At 38.0% G+C, this 23,613-nt stretch overlaps 1 protein-coding gene across 6 annotated transcripts in view; it reads right to left on the bottom strand.

The window, feature by feature from the left end:
• The window catches only part of WDR20 (WD repeat domain 20), a 47,386-nt gene that overhangs the window by 9,231 nt on the left and 14,542 nt on the right, over positions 1-23,613 (bottom strand). For 2 of the 6 annotated variants that reach the window (XM_074908679.1, XM_074908680.1), the window contains exons 2-3: positions 9,442-9,624; positions 3,193-4,470 (exon numbers count right to left, since the gene is read on the bottom strand). In XM_074908679.1, the coding sequence (XP_074764780.1) occupies positions 3,193-4,470; positions 9,442-9,624 (1,461 nt within the window). Of the gene's footprint in view, positions 1-1,372; positions 4,471-7,313; positions 7,491-9,441; positions 9,625-23,613 lie in introns of those variants that run through there. The other 4 variants (XR_012633805.1, XR_012633804.1, XM_074908682.1 and 1 more) reach the window with 4 other exon arrangements.

Genomic DNA, 23,613 nt, shown 5'->3' with positions numbered 1-23,613 from the left:
CAGAGAAGACTTGTTTTGCATATCCAGGTACCACTTTGGTTTTTCAGGGGGTTTGTGGGTTGGTTTTGGTTTGGTTTTTTTTAATTGCTTCTGCAGATCCTGTAATTCAGTTTGAAGTAGCTATAAAGATAGCACATGAAGTTTACCTTGGTTCCTTTAAAATAATTTTCCTACCTTTTCAGATCTATACAACAGTTCTATAATCCCATTTAGCTTTCCCATCAGGGCCTAGGAAAGACAGGGGGAAGAGGTGACAGCTAATGGTCACCATGTTGAGAAGAAAGCTCATACTCTTGTTAAGGCAACCTATTTTTCTCACCACCCTGAACCTTCTTCTGCAGAAACAGGCTAATAAAAAATGAGAGTGAAAAACTGAAACTAATGAACCCTGAGCCTCATTCAATTTGTTTCCAATTGAATTTTGCCATTCACTTCACTCTGGGAGTCAGTACAACAGTTCTGGAAGTGCAATGCAAGAACAGTATTATCCAGTGAGGAAGCTCAAGGTATGATTATGTATACAATGAAGTAGTAATTTGGAAAGTTTATAAACAGTCAGGACACTCTGTAAGCACTGTACAGCCTATCAACTTTCGGAACGATCATAGCTGAAAGACATTTCTGCTTTTTTTTTTTTTTCCCCACTAAGGGCAGCACCAGCTCAACCAGAAAAATGAAGAGAACTTGTCATACACTGTCCAATTATCCAGCACGTCTTTTGATGGCTATTAAAAATGAGAGGGAAAGGTAGCACTGGCTCAATTGAAATTATATTAGACACTGCAAGCCTGCTTCAATTTTCCATCCAATTCTTTCTTTAGGCTGGCAGTGGCATGGATTTAATGAAGGCCTTTTGAGGCAATGATGGAAGAAGCAGCAAGATTCAGAGGCTTTCACTCTAAAGTTGGCAGACAAAAAAAAGTGACGGAGTTTTAAGATCACTTGGGGACCCATATTTCAAAAGGAAGACTAGAAATAGCAGCTTTCAACCAACAGTAATGGGATAGCCTAGGATAAAACAGCTGGCGAAACAGGAATAAATGGTATATAACCCAGTAAGAAAGACATTACCATGACTGATTTATACGTTGACAATTTTCAGTAAGTAAAACTATTAAGTGCTTTCTTATAAACAAAAAGGATGCTCATAACGTCCTTCTGGCACAAATATTTTCCTATCAAAGCCCTGTAAACATGCCACCAAAATTTAGTTTTTACCAGCAGAGTGAGCTCACTAGAAATGCAAGTGATATCAGAAAAACAAATTCATTTGAAAATTTCTAAGTAAATACTTCCTAAACAATATGGCATTTACATCAGTGTGCAATATATTAATTTTGAAAGTGATAACTTCAGCATGAAAATTACTTACCTGTAATTAAAGTTTTCCATATTGGCCAATACATAAATCCTGATTTTTGGTACTGCATACTTTATCTCTGAAATATTTGAAATGTCATATTCCAAATCAAAGTCAATACACAAAAATATTTGTTATACCCAGTCTAACAAAACCCACCTCAGCCACTGAAAATAAATTTAACAGTGTAGTGTTTAGTAGTACGCAAGAGTTTTATAACAAAAAGAAAATATAGGTCACAACAGAAATCTGAGGCACTGCTGTACATGTATAAAGTTAATTCATAAGATGTGAATTGCAATGAGTCACAGAAGTGATAACTGCTTTAGTATTTTCATTGAGGACAAACATTTAAAATAGTCTAGTGTTCGAGGGGCGCTTTTAAAAAAAAAAAAAAGCTGGATCTGTAGTTCTTAGGCAAAAAATACTTCTAGGCAACACCCTCCTCCCTTCTCCCCAGAAAAGGGTTTAAAATTTTTAGTTTTAGATCCAACCTTTAAATATGCATTAAGATGCAGAGCAGACATAGCTCTATACGCATACGTATGTTGTGACAAATTTGATAACAACTCAAATGAACTTACATTATACAAACAGTTTTAAGTAAAACTCAATTATTTTTCTTAAAAGTTTATAGCAATGAAGATGTGGTATATAAATATATACAGTACCTCCACTTCAAAAGTCGGATTTATGAACCAAATGGTTAAAACCTAACGAACATCAGATTTTCATTTAGTTTGCCCAATGTGGCAATATGCAGGCATTACCAGATTGTTTCTTTTTCTTCAGGTGATAACCTAAATGCCCTTTCAGAAATTTTCACAAAAATAATAGTCCTTTTTGATAGATCAACTCTGGTAATGGGTAATGTTTCCATAGCTGTATTCCTTTAAAATGTTGCCAGCAAACAAAGCTACTGTAGCACAAAGTACTTTTTAATAAAATAATCAACATATTTAGCTTCATTCAAAATTTAGCTTGCTGTACATTGGACAGAAGAAAAATAAAAGTTTTATCTGTGTTCAAGTGCATTAACAACAAGAGTTAAAACTAGTAATATATTTTAACAAAGGTTCAACTGATAGGTGCCATCAAAAAGCACAAGCTTGTCGATGATCAAATTGCCTAACAAAACTGACAGTAACATAACACTGAAACTACTTAGAGAAAGCTTGCATGATTTCCCCTAACAAATACATAAATCAAGACCTGGCTAAAATTAGAGTTCCTTGATAATACTGATTCACAATTTCAAGAGCATAAACTACAGTCAGTAAAGGGCTCACAAATCTGTGCATAAAATGGCTGACGTTTTAAGCCAGTGGTTTTACATTAATGGCAGGCTACCACAGAAAAGTATGGATGAATAAAAGACTTTGGTTTTAATTTTTTCAGAGGTTCACATTTCTCATTAGTCTTAGAAGCAGCAGCTTTTCATAAGCTACTCACTGGGAGTGCTGTATTTTGTAGAAAACATTAGAAGGATTGTAATTATTTTAGTGATTGACAGGTTTTACTTCAATTTTTACATAAATAGCTTTCACCATATTGTGGTTATGCTTAAGTATTAGAACACTGATCAATAGTTTAGATGCACAGTATTTATTTCTTCTGCTGGAAGGCAACTATACTTAATAATTGTATCCAAGACACTTCAAATCATTCAGAAATATGGCATGCAGTATCCAAAAGTATGGCTCTGAGGATTTTTTTTATTTTTTTTACATTAAGCATAAAGAAATTTTATATTCAACATTCATTTATATTTCAAGAAAACTACCTATTCAGAGTTCTAGTTCTTTGATGCAGCATTAAGGATTAAAACTTACCACTTTACCAGGCCTTGCCCATGTGCAAATAAATCCCTCCTGACAAGCAGTGACTATACAGTCTTCAAGAAAAATTAACACAGTCAGTCTTTCATGTGCTATCTTTTTACAGATAAGAGGCTCTAACAAGGGAACATCTTCCATTCGGGGACAGAGAGGTGTTCCCAAAGTTTTAGCTGGGTCCGTTTTGGTTTTAGTAACTAGGTTCAGTTTGTCACTGCTCTTGCTAGATATATGTCCCATGCTATGATTTCTCTTGTGATCTTTTTCATGGTGTCTTTCCTTCCGATCGTGTAGTGATAAGGTTGCAAATTTACTAACACCAGAAGCAATGGCACCATCCATGACACTGCTTTTACTGCCAGCATTTGAGACTGCAGAGTGTGGAAGGCTGTTTGACCGTGGAAGAGGAGGGGGTACAGAGTTTCCAGGTGTTGTGATACTGTTTCCATTACTTCCCGGGTTAGTTCCACCACTTCCAGCAGGTGGACTTGTGGCATTCATGACATTTGTATGTGTCCTTGCTCTTGAGAGAGGTTGGTGGGGGAAGAGAATATCTTCTGTAAGATCCCACAAACAGAGCTGTGTGTCCTGGCCTACTGAACCAAATCTATACGTAACACTTACTGGACGACTGTCTGTAGAGTTCCTTTTGGATAGCCTAGATTGTGTACTATTTGCTCGATCTCTGCCAAAATGAAGGTCTTGGAAATCCTCATCACTTCCACTAAATTCCATCGGGTCACTCTCCTCTACACTAGTGGTATATGGATCAAATGCAACAACACTGACCCACGATTTATGTCCGTGGCCTCTCGCTATTACTCGACAGTCCACGAAAGACCAAACTGTTACCAAGTCATCCTCTCCACCTGTCACTATGTATTTCCCATCGGGACTCCAACACACACACAGCAGTCCTCCAAAGTAGCTTTTCATTGTACCATGCAATTCCACTGAATCAAAGTTAAAGACACGAAGAAAACCATCCTGGCTCACACAGGCCAAGAACTTCCCATCTGGGGAAAAGGCAAATTCATTCAGGGCACCCTCACCTACTGTCCATTTAAGCAGAGGGTTTCTTGTGGATTTACTCTTGCAAGTGTGAACTGCAAAACTTTCTCCTTGTTTAAGTAGCTGGTAGTGCGGGGCTGTGGTACCACAAGTGTGCTCCACGTTATACAAGTACATATTGCCACTGGAATGAGCTACTAGAAAAAGGCTTTCCGAACCTGGAACCCATTTTACACAGGTTACTCTGGACTTGTCTATTAGTCTCTGTGAAAAACAAAGAAGATACACATCAGAAAGGCTGAAAATTAAAGTTTTAATGATTAACTGTAAGTCTAAGCTTTCAGGGGGAGGGATGGGGAACAATACTTAAGCAAAGTGAACTCAACTTTCTAGAAAGAAGCTACATTAGCATATTTGGAAAAACTTATCAGGCAGTAAAGAGGAAATTACTTTTAGATAAAGTGCTACCAAAGATTATTATTATTATGGTCCAGTCACATTCCACAAAGAACATACTTCAATCAAGCCAATCTGCTGTTATGAAATCTAAAGGTAGTGTTCTTAGGTTTATTTTTCGCTGTGTAGGTTGAAAAGCATGAAAAGGAAACAATCAAGAAAACACAGAATGTGCTAAAAGGAAAAAAAGGCAGTTACTCATCTGTACTACATAGCAAACAGGTTACAAATCAACAACAGTAAATTTAGACTCTGGTTTTATCTGAAATCACAAATAAAATCCATCCTCTGAAAAAAAAAAAATATGCTTTAGGAGCCTTTACCAGGTTTTACTGATTCAGGGAGCTAAAGCTACATACACAGGGACCCTTTTATCATGTGGCTGGAAAGTTAGTAAATGCAAGTGGTTCAGTCAATTCAGAAGGCACCAGTACTCTTCACCTTGGAAGCCCCACCTTCCAACTACTTCTCATTCTTTAGCCAAAGACCTGTCAATATGCTCAGCTACCACCCAATTAAGAAGATTCCTCCTTTAAAGAAAAACATTTTAGAGTCCATCATTGCAAGAGAATTAAGCAAACATTCTTGATCATAATATCTTCAGTTCTGTAACAACTGACAGATAAAGTTTGACTCCTTGAATTTGCTGGTATAGTTCTGGTGGACTTCTAAAACTTACCAAGTTGGCCACAGCATCACTCAACTGCAACTTGGAGACAAGTAATTCTTTACACGCACTTTCGAGATTTGTACTTGGTATATATTAATTATAGGCTGAAAGAAGAGATGAACTACACAAGAGGCAAGAATGCCTAAGGAAACACCAGAACAAGTTACAAAAGCAATAAAAGACAAAAGAAGGAAAAAAAAATCACACACACACACACCCCCCCCAAACTTGCTATACTGTTTATCACAAACAAAAAACCCCAAACTGATGGATAATATGTTGACTGTTACCCATTCTGGGTCTGAAACTATCACTGGAAAGCAGCACCTGGTTATTTTAGATCATACTTCCACTGCTGTCAACCTCAGTATAAGACAAGGAAGCCTCTCCCCTGTAATTTCTCATTGGTTAAATTAGCCATTTCATATCAGAGAGATGTACTCAGAGGGATGTAACTTAATCTGGGAATTTTTTCTCAAATGCAGTAGCTTTAAAATAACATTCTTCATTTCTGTTGTGATTATTTTTAACAGTTTGTAATGTTTTCATTGATATATACCACTTGTGTCTCAGTAATGATGATAACAGAAATATTAGACAGGAAGTTACCTGGTACACACCAAGAGAATATGCACAGGGAATATCAATCCAGCTGGCTTGCTACAGGCAACAGTCTTCTCATTATGAATCTACTACCAATACAGCAACAAAGCAAAATTGCTTGTTCTCCTCTACTAGAGCAGCTCAAGATGACATACAACCTCTAATCCTAAAAGCTGTTGCTCAACTTTTATAGTAGAAATTTTAAGTCCATAATCATGCTGGGCTATACAATCTTAAATACTGTACAGACACCCTGAAAAACTGATCATTAGGTCAAGAAGGTTGTGAATGAAACAGAAGATTGCAATCTGCAATGAGAACAGGTTAGCTCAAGGAGGTAAGATGCAGAGACTTTAAACTGATATGTAGCAAGTGACTACAACTCATCCCCTTCTCAACTAGCAGAGCTTTAAATTCAGCGTGAAGATAAAAACTCTAAAGTTATGACTTTCTCAAGTTTTAAAAGCTTTCAACCAGGCTCACACTTCTGCAGCACAACAAGACCTGAAGTCAGTATGACTGGAAGATGCATTACAAGAATGGACTGAATGCAGTATCAAATAATCAGCAGAGGAGCTGTGGTAAGGAGTTTATGTTCAGTTTGGTGAAAGAATAGCAAGTAAAGAAACTTCAGTCACCAGAAAGACAAGCCAAGATTATCTAGGTAGCCGTGTTTTGAACAAGCTTGAAGTGACAAAATTATATGCATAGACCACAAAGGAGTGAAAAAAATTAGGCAATCAAGGAACGTGCATTGAGGTCTGAGAAAGAGCTTTGGCAACACAAGTATGGAAAAAGTTTATTAGGAAAAAAATGCAGCTTAAGGCCTTAGTTTAAATAAAAAAGACTTTAAAAGATGAAAGAAACATAATTCAATTGGCTAGCTTGAGAATAACCAACTACCACCTGGAAACAACTGAATCTGAGGTATACTTAGTTGGTTTTGGAAATAAGAAAATATCACTAATTTAATTCTTACAAAATTAGAAGGAATACTACTCTTGATACAGATTGATTTAGGGAGGCAGCCACAAGCTGCATAGTATCACTCACCTCAGCCTTTCAAGTCCCTATTGTCTTCTACATCAATAGAATTTAAAAAAAAAAAAAAAAAAAAAAAGGAAGAGTAACAAGTTAGACTGCATTAAGACTATTGCATTTTAAGTTCAACATAACTTCGCGTGTCATGTGAAATAACCTGTTATGACACATACGATTAAGTGCTATCCTGATTGCTTTATCACAGGTGATAGTCAGAGCTTTGGGCTACCTGAATCACCAAATTACTGAACAGGACAGGTGGTAAATTCTAATACCTCTAGCACTAGTACTAAATCTGTTGAAAGATATAAATGCTCATTTAGACCACCATCTGCCTATGAAGGCATGTTTATTCTCAAACACTATCTAAACTCTAAATATAATCAAAACCCAACAGGCACCTTCATCTTGAAGAAAACGAACTGGCTCAAACATCAATGCTCACTGATGTTTCTCTGAAATGGCCTTTAGATGAAGCCAGAACTTCCAAACTCATCCAGGGCAAACTTCAATACTGTAATTGACAGATTAAAAATATATAAAAGTTTTACAATTGGTTGTAACTGCAGATAAAATCAGTGTAGGAAACGAGTCATTTAACTCTAGCCTACTGTGCACAGAGTTTTGGTAGCACCGAGCAAATCCCTTTGTTAGTTTGTAGAAAATAGGTCATCTCATTTAATTTCCACCAACCTGTCAAAGGATGTATTCTCACCACAGTGAAGTAATGCTCTTATAGCACAGAGAAAACAGTACTAATGGAAGTGGCTTCAGTGCTTCCATCATTTATGGACTACCACAAGAACTATTCAGCCTGCAACACAGCCTTATTGTCTAGTGTCTACAGCGTAAACAACATCAAGGCATGTAAACACGCATTACACATTTATTTAAGTATTTCAGCTGAAGTTCTTCTCAAAGCAATTACAGTTCAGCTACAAGAGTAGGAAATGCTCTGTGATATGAAACTCTAGCTGTTTATAGTATTTCTACTGCCATTCGTAATACTTACACAGTTATCATACAAGACTAAGTCAGAGCTGTAACACATCCAAACTACCATTCCCAGTGGTGAAGCTGCACCAATGACAAAAGTTTGAGGGTTTTTTTGTTTGAGGTGGGTTGTGTATTTTGAAGGGGGTGGTAGTGTAGGGGTAGAGGTGTTGGGACAATGCTAAAATGGACATTTCAACTACTTATACAGAGGTTTTTACCAGAGCACTCCATGTAACATTAAGAGATTCTCCAGCACTGTTTCCCACTCAACACAAGCAGAAATGCAGAGCAGGTGGGAAAAGGCTAGGTAAGAAGAAAAACACTAAGAAGAAAAACACCCCTCTTTTGATCTAGATGTAGCTACTTTTAGAAAGCTAAGGAGGAATTAGACAGTTCTAATTATAAAACATCCCTATTGAGAACAATACTTCAATCTTTGCACAAAGACAGAGCAAAGCAATACATCTCTCTGCGGTGGGAAAGATATGCTTGCTCAGTCTGAAACCTGAGCAAGGCTTAACTTCAACTGCAAAGCTCTTATACATATTCGAAATTTATTTTTAAATTAAAGAGACCTGCAAAGCTCTTTGCTATTACTCCCCCACCAATTCACCTGCAGCTAGATTAAAACACAAAAAGGAGCAAAAAAACACACCCCAAAAAAAACAATCATCCCCCTCAAACCACCCAAATTTCCACAGCTTATTATCTGCAGAAAAAGCTGTCAAAAGTTGTACCAGTTACCAGATTCCTTTCCTAGTTATCATCCAGACACTTACTCTTCTAAGAATAGCAATATTACCAGATAATCAGAGCCAGTGAGTGGTCTTGCAACTTGGCATTAGTCCCCCCACAGTACTCCCTTCTATCTTTCCTTATTGCACAGTAGTAAAAAAAGCAGGTGGAGAGGTTATTTCAGGTGCATCATATGGCCAAGGCCTCATAAGCCTTCAGCATTTTCTACGCAGCATTCAGCTTGATAGACTAGTCTTTCCCAAGGAAGCCTTTAGGAATGCTTCATGCAGACAGTTTATGCTGTAACATCCTGACCAAAAGAATTGGTATTTTTATCTTACTTAATATTTTGACCATAATATAGTAGTTAAATAGAGGCTTAAATGTTTTCTTTTTCATTTGGAACCAGAAGCCTCAGGAACAACTGACTGCAGAGTGCCTGCAGCAACATTTGGATTTGTAGGCCTTCCTTCCATCAGTTAACTGTCATTAACTCTAGTTACACTATTACCCAAACTAGAAAGTCCTGATTTTTAATCTTAAACTCCAAAAGATTTCTTCATTAATAACATTTTTGTGTAGGTATTCCAAGACAATGAAATAGCTGAAAAGCAAAGATAGTGACTGAATGATAAGCTGTACAGGCAAATGGAGCCATCTACAGAACTCTGAGAATCTAGGACCTTTAATATCACAAATACATTGCATGCAACAATGTTAAGATTTCTACTTACTTCCTCATTAAATAATTTGCTAGTTTCTTTTTTAATAGGGTCTATAAGTTGGACCTGGCCTGCAGAGAAGCCCACTAGAAGAGACACACTTTCTGCTGTGGCTGTTAAGTGATTGAAGTCATGGCATGTAGGTTGTGTTCCTTTGTATATCCTTTTGTCTATTGGTTTACTCAAGTCCGCAGCCTGCAAAGAGAGCAAACAGAATTAAGACAGTTTATCAGAATGTGTGCATATAACCAATTCTATTTGCAAATAATGTTCACAATAAGCAACCATTTATGCACTCACAAAGCCCTACTTTAAAAAGCAGCTTTGTATTTATCAAAGACATTCAAGATATCGTCAAAAGGTTTATTTTTTTTATATAATGCAATACTTGTGGCTTTCAATTTTGCTGAACACTATACCTACCTAGCCTTTGCAACTACCTCAGGTGACAAACCAATGACAACCATTCAATAACGTAAAGGCTCCAGTAAGTCCTCAAGAACAACCTATTCTCAGAAGGTTTACCTGGCACAAGACGCCATCACACAGCAACAAGGTATCTTCTACTTTCCCAGTAGCAGCTTTCTCAATATTGAGTAAAACCAATTTGGGATTAAAAATAGCATATTCTCAATCACCTGATTCTTGTACTGTAAGTCTATCCTTTTATAACAGGCAAACATACGATATTGGTCTCAATAATTAAATTAACAACTAGATCCTAGGAGAGCATTTTCTAGGAACACTGACTCAAGATGCTAATACTGTGATTATAAAAAAGACATTTTAAGCCATTAAGCTACAAAGTAATTGTGATTCTGACACTGAACACAATTCAAATGTAACTCAGACAATAAATGCTAACTAAACTGATTAACTTCAATATAAACAACTGAAGATCTGGCACTAAGGTGTCAGAAGAATCAAAAGGAACAGAAAAGCAATTTAAAATGCTCTCAGTTGTGTAAGCCATGTTTATCCCCCATCACTTCTGAACAGACGACTTCATCCTTCATCACCCAGAGATTAAAACCCACACATTTAATATGCAAGATCATACATCAGGTTCAACCTTTTTTTTAAAAAAAAAAAAACCTCCCTATTTACTAGGTTCAGAGTCTGTAATTAGAAAACTGAAGATGCTCAACAATATTACAAGCCTGAGATGTGGCTGTGATTTGGGACTCAAATTCTAATTTTGATATATACTTTTTCAGTATTTTTAGTCAGAGGAAATTGGACCAGTGATACAAGACATAAACCTTCTTTGAGGAAGAGTATGAGCTTCACATAAAAGAAAATTGCTCCAGTGTATTAAACCTTTGAGGATAAGGTCTAAAGAACAGCAAATCCTTGGGTGCATGGAGCTGCATAGACAAAACCTACACCTGTCAGTAGGGAAAAATTGTATCTAGCTACACAGTGAATCATGTCAGGTGAGCCATTTCCAAGGCAAATTTAACTATGGGACACACAATAGGCATATATATGCAACAGTATTAAAGTTGCACATTTTGCAGTATATATAATAAATATATGCAGTTTAACCAGGTGTATGGCCTCCTGGTTGAAAACTCAAAAATAAAATGGTGTATTCCAACTTCTGAAATCAGCAGATTAAAAAGTTAATTCTCCAGAGCCCAAAGATCCATTATAAGCTAAAAAAGAATATTAGCAATACCTCTTCAAGGAGAACATAAATAGAATACTAACTCTGCTGGGAGATAATAGGATAAGGCACATGCCTACCAAGGAGCATTCACAGACACACGTAAATCTGTGATTTTAATCTGAAAGATCAAATCCTAGAGGCCATGCACTTGCCTCTTAAACTTTGCAAGATTCCCTTGTCCTGTATCACTCCAAAATAGATGATATCAAGGGATAAACCTTAAGATTGAGGTAGTGTTTCCATCTGGAAGATGGATTGATTCTCCAGAAACATAAAGATGCATCTCTCTGTACTTCAAAGAAATACAGAGTTAACAAGGTTAACTAAGCTATGAGACTCGAGGTTATATCCTCTGCACTAAAGTTTCAGCAGGACCCAATGCCTCAGAAGGAAGAAGATCCCTTTAAGGTAAACAGCACTCTGCCTGAATCATGCTGAATGATCAGAGAACCACAGACTCCCAGCCAGCAGAAAACATGACTATTCCCAGGTTCTTCTTCTGAATCCTCGCTATCGTTTTAAGCAGCAAAGAATCAATAGATGGCTATTTTCAGACTAGAACTATGCATCGCTCTTGTCTGGTTGAGGTTTTATATCACTAACTTCTGTTTTTGTTGTCCAACAACTTTGGTGTGACTGAAGTTCCCTGTCTACTGAAATTATGTGATAACAGATCTAGCAAGACATGAAATTCTGATAAATTAAATCTAAGCACAGACTTCACTGTGCTTGTTCTAGCTGCTCTCTGGGAACCAGATGGCAGTGACAATCTGTCTGAACTTAAATGGAGTATAAATAAACTAATTCAACCCAGAATTACCAGGCTTCTGCTGACAGGGATGCCCTGCCTTTTATTTACATGCAGCTAGTGTTTTCAGTTATAATATAGTTGTCTCATGGAGACAAGAAATCCACAAGCACAAAGGTACTCTTTTGGTCTTGATCTCTCTTAAATGAAAGACAGGGTAAATCAATGAGCACAAGAACTAGGAGACATTTTCTTTATTTCTGCTGTTGAAGGTTGCTATTGGATTTTGCTAGGAACAAGAAAACAGCTTACTCATAAAATTCAATTGCGCCTGGGACTCAGTATTTCATTAGCTCACCAAGGCCGTTTGCTACAGTTCTTTTGTGAAAGATTTGATTCTCAGAAAAGAGCTTTTACATGAGACCTGAGTCTACAACTGTCAAATCTTAGGATGTGACAATATTTACCGAACAAGGTTGTGTGAACTGCCCTCCTCTCAGAAGAATGGTGATGTACTTTGAAAGAGAACAGAATGATCCTGGGATTAATCTTTTAGCCTTCAAACATGGAGGCTCCAAACATGAAAGCTAAAAGCACAGGATCAGGCACCCTCACCTCTGCTTGAGCTGGTAGCAAGCTATTTGCATGCCTCCTGTCCCAGTTCCTTTAACATTTTGTTCTGGAAAACACTCAGCACTATTCCAGCCTGCCCACTTTGAGAAACTTATTCCATTGTGGATGATTCATGATGAGGGGAACACTTTGTAATAAGAACTTACGTCTAATCATGACTGAAAGAAGGTTGGGGCATCTAACACCCTCCCTTCGAATAAAAATCTGTGCAATTCACTAAAGTGCATCTTTGCTAATCAAGACTCTGGTATTAGCACCTGGGCCAACTGATACCTGTGTTAGGAGTCAGCTCCTTCCAACGTACAGCGGTATTCCAATCACCCCTTGGGCAAAGGAACAAGGAAGAATGGTTATCGGGCAACAAGAACAAGAGGAATCTCACACAACACCCATCTACAGTCAGTGACGCAGCTGAGCAAAACAGGTCTACCTTGGGCATCAACAGCTTCCAAGTCCTGTCTCTGCGCAGATTAAAACTCTCTAGAGAATCTTGTGCTTACAGAGAAAAACTGACCAATGTTGCCATTTAGTTCTTTGTGATAAATTCTTACTCTAGAAATAAAACATGAATGATGTAACCGTTTTGGGACTTCTAGTCCCATTTAGTTAACTCTCACAGCATACCATTTTAGTAAAATTATCCCTACTCTTCTAGGATAGGGAGAAGAAAAAAAAAATATTTCTACCAGTCTAGCAGTTGCCCATTCACTCTGAATCATGACTTCCAGCAGAAAGGCAGTTAAGGGGAACATCTTAACCACAGCTTTAAGTACCTAAACACTAGAAAGAAAATGGGGGGCAAAAAAAAAAAATCAGTATCAGTTACCTCCGTCTGAAGCTAATATTTATGTTTTCAGATCCTAATATTTGGCATGTCTGTTTAAGATGAGCATCAATAACTTTGGTTCTGTAACTGTATGTAATTCTAAGGTCAAAGCCAGATTAGTATCTGTCCAAGATTCATTTTTTATATACTATTGATCCAAGACTTAGAGCTTTCATACTAAGATTTCCCAAACAGTGAATCACATAATTTAAGTCAGCATTTAATCATGGTCCTTGACAGATGTGATTTCTTCCTGTATCTTTTATTTTCCTAACTTACATCTGCAGCTTTCTGCAAATTTTAGTTGAATGAAATGTATCATAGATGCTACACTTCCTTCTGTGGTGGGTTAACCCTGGCTGGATGCCAGGTGCCCACCAAATCTGCTCTGTCACTCCCCTTCTCAGCTGACAGGAGGCAGGGGACAGAGAACATAATGAAAGGCTTGTGGGTCAAGATAAGAACAGGGAGAGATCATTCACTAATTACCCATCATGGGCAAAACAGGGGAAAAACTTGGGGAAATTAGTTTAACAATCAAATCAGAGTAGGGTAATAATAAAAATAAATCTTAAAACACCTTCTCCCCACTCCTCCCTTCTTCCCAGGCTCAGCTTTATTCTTCATTTTCTTTACCTCCTCCCTACCAGCAGCACAGGGAGACAGGGAATGGGGGTTGTGATCAGTTCATCACACATTGTTTCTGCCGCTCCTTCCTCCGCAGGGGGAGGACTCCTCACACCCTTCCCCTGCTCTAACATAAGTCCTTCCCACAGGAGACAGTTCTCCCCGAACTGCCCCAGCGTGGGTCCCTTCCCTGGGGTGCAGCCCTTCAGGCACAGCCTGCTCCAGCGTGGGTCCCCCGTGGGGTCACAAGCCCTGCCAGCAAACCCGCTCCCGCGTGGCTTCCCACGGGGTCACAGCCTCCTTCGGGCACATCCACCTGATCCCGTGTGGGGTCCTCCCGGGCTGCAGGTGGAGATCTGCCCCACCGTGAACCTCCACGGGCTGCAGGGCACAGCTGCCTCACCATGGGCCGCACCGCGGGCTGCAGGGGAACCTCTGCTCTGGCCCCTGGAGCACCTCCTGCCCCTCCTGCACTGACCTTGTTGTCTGCAGAGCTGGGTCTCTCATACCCTCGCTCTCTTCCAGCTCCTGTTGCGCAGCAGTTCTTCCCCCTTGTTAAATGTTATCCCAGAGGTGCCACCACTGTCGCTGATGGTTTGGCCTTGGCCAGTGGCGGGTCCGTGTGGAGCCGGCTGGCATTGGCTTCATCGGACATGGGGGAAGCTTCCAGCAGCTTCTCACAGAAGCCACCCCTGTAGTCCCCCCAACTGCCAAAACCTTGCCATGGAAACACAATAAACTTTCCATGCTAAAAAATGTCTCAGAGATCAGAAATTAGTTATTTATTAATTTCTCAGATATAGTCATTAAAAAGCTTCCCTTAGATACTTTATAGTATTTAATATCACATTTGCCAGGAGACTGGCTTTCAGCGGGTCATAGCTATGACACAGAGAGAATATCAAGTCTTTAAGCTTGGAAGTGAGGGCAAACATCTAATAAAAATTTTAATTCCAAAAATCCTCTTAAGAAAAATCTCTCGTCAAGAAAATCAACTGATCTTGAAAGGCAGATTATAGATTGGCTACATATGTAGAGCTCCTCTGCAAAATAAAAGAGAAGACACAAAGAACCAAGATATTATACTTCTGCAAACAATTTCCTCAACATTTCTGGAGCTTAGAATTCGTAACTTATTACCTGTAGTGTGATATCTCTTGAATACCTTGCTGCCCAGGGATTTAATGGTCCCTGGTCTATAAACAGAACAATTTGGGAAAGCTGTGCTTGTTAAAATGCTATAAGTAACATGAGAAAACAACTCTTAGAATTACCACTAAGGGAACTTTACTAAACTTCACAGGTGCTCTTTAAACCCTAGCTGAAAAAAAAGAGGCAAGGTAACCCTTGCTGCAGCTCTTTGCCTTACAGTATCCCCTAGTGAACACGGCAGGGTTTTCCAGGACAGACTTACTCACCGTATTAGCAAGGACACAGAAAACTAAATCAGGAGGGCCCTTACAGCTTGTTTATTCTTCCTCTGTGTCTGTGCTGGTCTCCCTCTCCTTCCTGCAGAGCTAGCTGAAGGACAGAGAAAGCTGAGGAACACAGCAAGAAAACTGAGTTTTCCTAGGCATTTCTGTAGGATTTTCTGTTGAACTCTGTTCATTGTTTCTGTACATAAGTGCTTCTACCAGAAACACTAGCTTCAATACTTCACACTTGATAATAATTAGAGGGATTTCCAAAGGAGTAGATTTCCAGGTATTTGGGTTTTTTTTGTAGAGCCCAAATACAGCACACTTAATATTCGCAATAGAAATCATTTGTAGTTACTTTGCTGTTGCTTCAAGCTGGTGTGATCTCATAGCTGACCTGCTCTGGGCAGGAGGTTAGTCTAGAGACTCTCAGAGGCCCCTTCCAACCTGAATGACCCTGAGATCCTAAGCTTAGGATCAAATCAACACAGCAGCAATGTGGCCACTCCCAGCTTACTTAACAGATCTGGTTTATGTCTTAAAGGAACTTCACAAAGGAAGAAAACTACAGGAACAAGTTAGTTATCTTTCCCTATAAAGAACACTGATGTAGAGCAAAAGTTCTGCTTAATTTATGAGACGCACAACAGTAAGTCCAGGCAATGGTTCCTGCAACCATAAAGCCGTAATAAAAGAGTGCAGCTGACAGTAACATAGCCAACCAGTAATAAAATGGCTTCTACAAACATAACTGCATGTAAGATGACAGACTGCTGACTAATGACCTTAACTTTCTCAGTAGAAAGTTTAAAGTCTGGCAAGAACTCACATCAGTTCCATGGTGTCTTCAGATTCAACAGCACGAACCTTTCAGGTAGTGTACAAGTGAACACAGGGCCACTTCAGAAGTCCCCAGAAACCTTACAAACTAGTTTGAGAGCTTCTGTAAACACTTATAAACTTTAAAAAGAGTATAAATTCTCTTTGGGATTCTATAAAGAGCCAGCAGACAACCGTTTGTAAATTTGCCTTATTTACACATAGCTACAATAGGTTTCTTAAACGCAAAGACAGTTTCTTAAATAAGTAAGAGCTGCTTTTTCCATACCTGAATGATGTGTTTTAAGGGTTGCATAATAGGTGTTTTGTGTGTACACATGGTCTAGTTTTAAGTGTCTCCTAAGCTTCACAAAGCTATTAATGCTAGGGAAATTTTAGGTCTTTATTTTGCATTGTGTTCAATGTATCTGCTTTATATTAAAGTCACATTTGTAAACCTCAAGAAAACTATTACTTCATGTTTAGTCTTGCTTTTGAAATTTGGCTAATTTTCCAACTCTATGAATTGAAGCACCAGTAGCTTAACACTCATAACAGCACAAGCAATGCTAGATTTGCTGCCAGTATAAGACCTTATCAATATAAGACCAAGTATGAACTAACACTACCACAACACACATCAACTTTCCCTTATTCCTCTCTAAATTGAAGGCAAGGGAAGCTATGAGAAAGGGATGAAAGTTGCACTGGACAACATGAATTCTGAAAATTAAAAACAAAGAAATTAGGACAAAACCAATCAGCAGCAGGAAAAAAAATCCACTACTTTTAACATACTGCCTCAAAGACTTTCCATTAAGGTATATCTCTAAGGCTTCCTTTCTCTAGAAATTCTCCAGAAAGTGTTGCTGCCAATTTGTACCAGTTTTACTTCCTTAAATTTTATGACTCGGATCTTGAAGACATGATTGTTATTAATTTGGCTTCAGTGGCATTTCTTCTACTGTACTTTGTCTAATGCGTAAATATTCTGAATTATCTCAAAGTTTTAAATAATCTGCATTTATACCTCCTCCCAGCAAGAGCATTTCAAGATTTATTTACTCTCAACAGAACATTTACTCTCCTGAACAACACTGTTTCTCATAAATGGGTTCCTGTATCTTTGCACAAGGTGTTTTATAAGTTACAAAGCACTTGCTTAAATGCTGAACAGGAACACTTAAGGCATGTGACAGAGTTTCTAGGATACTGTATAAGAACAGCTCTGTTAGTAAAACAGGGACACCAAGTAATTTTATTTAACCTGATTTTTTTCAAGTGTTCCACACAATTCATCCATAACAAAGTCTTAAAGATCAATTTTCTACAAAGCTGCTTGCAAATCTGGGAAGCTACTTAATATTCTTCTCCCTTCTAGATTTAACTTTCACTTGGGGCCATACAAGACATACATGTCTTTTGAAAAGAGAAAAGCATTACTTAACAAGATTTCAGTATTTACTCACACAGCAGACAACTATGACTACAGAGATTAAGACAAAAGCTCTCGTCCAGACCACCAGACATAAATCTGTATTTAGACAAAGATCAGTTTAGTTTTCTGAAGCATCCAATAAAGTTATCATGTTCTGTTTCCTGAAGAATTATTCTAAACACTCAGAGCAAAGAGCATGCACTGGTTGGAATAAATCTACATGATAGTAACTGAACCGGTGGTTATATAATTGGCCAGATCAAGACAGTGGATGTGAACACCATAAAGAACACTCATAAAGTACTGTTTGATTTACAACTTGCTATAACTTTGTTAACTTCATTTTAGTATGGCTATAAACCAAAATATTTTTCTGGTTACAGTATAGATCAGCACGTGCTATTGGAAGTTATCTATGGTGAAAGTGCCAGTCTACCAATAACCCTAGAAAAAGTATTTTAAAAGAGTTCAAAATCCCAGAATAGGAGACTTGTCCCCCCTCCCCCCAAAAAAATCCTTTTTTGATTGCAAATTCCCATTCACTTCACACGTGCATACAAAACCAAATTACCCTTTGTTTCTCCATAAGACTGGGCAAAGGGCATTAAAGTAGGACAGGGATGTTAACATTTTTGAACTACTATAGGCCAGGGACATTGAAGAAAATTGAAACAAGGTTTTGAACCCCTCCACACAAAAAATACCTCCTGTGTCTTCTGAGCAGAGAACACTGCCACTGCCTCCATCTGTCACGACCCAACAGAGGTTTCAAGTCACTAAAACTGTTCGTTTAGAAACTTAAAAGTATTTTCAATTCAATGCAGTACTCATTTGGTAAAATTTACACCCATGCTGACAGTGCTCCTTTTAAGTGGAAGACCAAAACATACAGCTTGTGACAGTGCTGTTTAAAGAGCCGGGTCAGACCCAAAGTGTTTAATGAACCGACCACAGCCCTCAGCACAGCTCTCCAGAGCAAGTCCTAGTCAGTCCTGAAAAGGTCTGTGAGCTTAACGTCTCCAAAAGAAACTGAACAGCCTGCTCACTCCAAGAAGTAGACTGGAAGCACTCCAAGTAACTCAAACAATCTTCAGCAGCACTATAATCAAATCACTAAAACTTCAGGGAAATTACATGACACTGCAACTTAAGTTTTCAAAAGGTGTGTGTTTCTACATATTTAACAAAGTTAATTTTTATTATACCTGCAAAAGAAAACCTGTCCCTCTCCTCCTTAGAAGCACTCTAATCCTTTAAATCACACTTTGCACAATACTGTTTGATACAGAAAGAGCACAAGAGCTTTAACTTGTTCTTGAGCATCTAGACAATCACTCAGAAACCCACACTGAAGAACAGCTAACAAAGCAGCATTTCACAGTTCTTTTTGCAAAGTTCACCTTATTGTGGGTGTCAGTTAATGACGTGATCAATTCAGATAAAAAAATGAGACTTTGACTTCAGTGTTATGGTTTGGCCACTGTAAATCTGTAAACAGGCTGTTTAAACTCAAACAGGTCTGAATATAGTCACTGCATCATCACACACTCCCAACAGACATGAACTGAATTAGATAGTCTATTTTGGTTTAAGCAATTAGTTGGCTTTTTTTTTTTAATAGGAAGAAGGGAAAAGCAGTGTGATATCAGTATTATTGTCTCTTCCCAATGGCTGGTCTACAGAATTTTGGCTCAACTGTAGCTCAGCCTGCTGGATAAAAACCTCTCCAACAGAAACCTAATTCAAAGTCACGTATGTTCTGTATGCGATGCAAACACCTTCCTCCTCTTCTCCCCCTACTCAGCTCTTTTTAAGGACATATGTAAGAAAGAGAACTCACTGTGCAGTTTTAAGTTCAAAACAATGATCTCTCAGGGCTATTAATAAACCACGGGTGACAGGTCACATTTTTATACTGGTCTCTCCTCACTGGTTTAATTATTAAGACACAGATTTAACAAGTCACGGCACATATATACTTCATAATCATGGACTGCAGAACCACAATCCAAGACTTTTTGCTCCAGTAACATTACTTCAATGGTGGGCAGATACATGTTCCAGAAGAAAGTTCAAGAAGATAGATGGATTATTGCCCATCCTAGATTTCTTTCAGGAAGCCATTTAAATTGCAAATATGGAAGTTTAATAAGCCTTTATAGGTTGTTTTTTTTGCATCAACTACTGCATAGAATTGCAAATATTGCCAGATTTTAACACCCACTTTCTGTTCATTAATTACTTAAAATGACTGAAGCAACACATCCTGATAAATATGTGAAAAAAAAGTATCAGTTCTGAATTTTGTTCCCCTCCAATTTTACTGAATACCTTCTTGTTCCCAGGAAAAGATAATGACGTCTAACATTCCTTATATACACTGCACTTATACCACTTACTAGAATAAGCAGTCCTATCCTTCTCAGTGTTTCCATGAATGTTTGTAGCTATCACAGTTTTCACCTTTTCTCCCAATCTTTGTAATTTTTTTTTTTTGAGACCTGTATGAACACTTAGAGATGATCTACTGATTTATACAATGTAGTATGATTTACTCCATTCTTGTTTCTAATATTCTTCCCCATTCCATTTGTTACGATAAAGAAAAAATAGTGCTCAGGTACTGATCAGTTAAGGGAGCCACCTACAGCAACTGACTCTTCTTTTTGTGTAGTGGTTCCAAACTGACTCAAGTTTTTTCCTCCAGTGTGTGCCACCAAAAGACTAGTGGGAACAAACACTCCTACTCATTCACCTAGCATAATTGCATTTCCCAACTTTCTTACAATTGCCTTTTGTTAGTTAGTTCACCTTCAATTTCTGCTCCTTTTCTCCTTTATTTCTTTTCCTGATGTTATGGTATAGTTCTGCAGGAGAACCATATGTCAAACTTAGTGGGATGAAAGCTATTTAAAGTTTTGTTTACTGTGGCTAATCAACAGCACAACTCATCTCTTCCTGCGGCCTCCAAGTTCTTAACTCTCCTTTGAGTTAAGCCCTAACTTAATCTTCCAGACATTTTCACATTCTACTTTTGCTTTAATTATGAAGTGGTCAGTAAATCCTTTTTAAAGAGGTCAGCAAAAAGCACAGAGTAACCTGTAATTCAATGTAACTGTTATTACTTGGAACAAGTCTGCAGCTCAGCCTCTTCACACTTAAAACTCATGAGAACTCCTGAACACCATTTCAGCCTGATAGTAAACTGTTTGTTCCATCACCTCCAACATTTCATGTTCCAGTAATACCACTTCCTAGTTATCATGACATCAAGTCTTCCTTCCCAAGACACCACGTGCTGTAAAGGCAGAGACAAATCACAGGATCTCAATAATAACCTAATCTGCTTTCCCACAGTCTCCAACCGTAACAATCTCCAACCCAGATTATGCAATGCATAAAGTGATGAAGCTGAGTCAGATGTTAGGGTAGGTGCACACAATCCCTATCTCCAACTCCAACTCTAGCCTCGTTTTTAGAAGCAGTGTCTGTCTCAAGCCAAAGACTGGCCTTTCTATACACAACAGTTTCCCCTTTGGGGGATGAGATTTTGGAAAAAATGCATGTAAATATACATAGTAATTTACATTCAGAAAGAGAAAAATAACTGATTTGCATGTGACCACACCTATGGAAAACTGTACAGCAAGTCACATGCAATAATATCAGATTCTGCCACAATATACTGACACAAATGCAATATGAAATACCATGTTCACAGACCGTTCAAAGACAGCTGAGTGAACAGGGAACCTATCAAACTGAAAATTGCCCTATTAAAAATACCAACATATAGATCTTTGTTACAGTTAGCAAGCCTTAAGACAAACAACTGCAGGAGCGTGAATTAAATACTGCAAGGTCTTTAACATACACAAATCATTAAAATATAATACACATAATCATGAACACAGAAAAATCATTAAATATCTATGGATCATACATATACGATCTACCATACATATAATTAAGACAGAGAAATCATTTTATAGAGAGATATATATAGATTACCCTGGTCACATCTGTTGAACAAGACATGGCACACTGAAAACATGTCAACCTTGATTACAGTACTTAAGTAATTTATCTGTCTCCAAGAGGCTATTCTATTCATTCAATGCCCTTACAGTTAGAGGGGATGCCAACACAGAATCTCACTGTTCCCTGCTTGTGAATATTGCCTGCTTTGTGTAAAACTCTTGAACTGGGAATTAAGATTTGCTTGATAAAACAGGATTTTAAAACAGTACTCTTCGGAAAATAGACTCTAATAAATGATAAACAACTACAGTTGCTCTCCGAAGTAATTATTTCAGTTTACAAGTTTTCTTTTGTGTACCCTAGTTTCCAAACTCTGGCATGATTTTTCTACTGTGTTTGCCATGGTAACCAAGCAGTCTGAGCCTCTACTTAAAATTCTGTTTAACTGTTTAGTGTTGCATATTGATCAAGATACATTAACATCCTAATGTATTCCAAATAGTGAAGCAAGCAATTCACACACTGGAGGAATCACCTCGTTAACTATTACAAACCTCAAAGGATTGTTGCTGCTGTTTAAGATGGAAGGGTAATGAGGAAACTTCGTTGCCAAAGATGTGCATAAATAGCTACCAAATAAACAGAATGCATTCAGATGCGAGGAAGAGGGTATGTTCAATATATAAGGAGTTGCATTAGAACCGCTAAAGAGTCTCTATTTGACACTATCATCCCTCCTGGGAATCAAGACTTTACATTCATGTCAGAAAAGAAAATTTGTTCCAAGACTGCATTTGAATGAGAGACAGTTTCCACACATTAAAGCTTGTACCCTGGTGGAAAACTTCTGTTCTGATTCAAGAGGGGCCAGGTAACTGGCTAACTTACTTGAAGTTCTAGGATTAACATCAGCAGGGCAAAGTCAAGCCACAGTTGCTAGCTTCTCCTAGCTTCCATTTCGAAGAAAGATATTTCTTCAAACATTTATCTCAAATACAGTATCATAAGAAAACATCTGTTTTAAACACCTGGAATCTTTCCTAATTCCCAGAAAACATACTAAATACCTCAGCATACTAAAATTGATATTTAAGTAAAAAACAGATTAGGAAAACCTGAAACAAAAAAAAAAAAAAAAGGCCTAATGCTTAGGGTTTTTTTCAGTCTCACCATCCTGTATGATAAAAAAAAAGAAGTAGGGGTTGGCTGTTCATCGCTTTTTACAACAAATTAATGCACCCACTATTACCTATGTTACTCTTCAAGAAAATCTCATCCTTTATTCTGCTCATGGTTAAAGATAGGATGAAAAGTTCTGACCTCCAATGCCTGCTGTATAAATGTAAACTTAAAATACAAAGAACTATCTCCAAGCATACCTAAAACACAAATAAATGCCCCTTCCCCAGCTTCCCTACTGAGATACCGTTCGCATAAAAACATAGCATGCTCCTTCCATGGTATCTGCAAAGTCAGCTGTACTTCCATTCTTTCATTAGCCTTTACTGACTCCAGCTCCTTGGTATCTTGTATTTCATTTCCTCTCCTGAATCAAAAAGCCAGTAAGGCAGCCTCACTGGGTAACATACAGGTAGTTGGATTTGTATCACTATAAATACATTTTCTTCATTCTGTTCATGTGGCTCAGGTCTAACAAGCTTCTGATTGAAATGCTCTGCCTCTTCTTAAAATCTACTCTGTACTTCCCACCTAACACACCACAATATTTTCATTATGCAGTTCAACTACTAGCAATAGCTTACAGCAGAAACGGCCAAAGGGCAGGATCCTCCTGAATTAATAGTAAATTTTGCATGATTGGGATTCATGGGAGATCTGGCAATGTCTCATCCATCTAGGGAAAGTTGTGTATTATTTATTCTCTCCTTTCTTCTCCCTTTTACAGATTTAAGAAATAGTGATTGCTTTGCTCAGCTAATTAAAAATCACACTCTTCTTTCTCTTCTAATGTTTTACATTAGACACCATCTTCTCCTACTAGCAGGAGTTGAAATTCACCTT

The sequence above is a fragment of the Athene noctua genome, chromosome 6 (genome assembly GCF_965140245.1).
Source record: "Athene noctua chromosome 6, bAthNoc1.hap1.1, whole genome shotgun sequence".
In the NCBI taxonomy this organism is placed as follows: domain Eukaryota; kingdom Metazoa; phylum Chordata; class Aves; order Strigiformes; family Strigidae; genus Athene; species Athene noctua.
The sequence above is the reverse complement of the archived record's forward strand: the minus strand, read 5'-3'. Positions and strand labels throughout refer to the sequence as shown.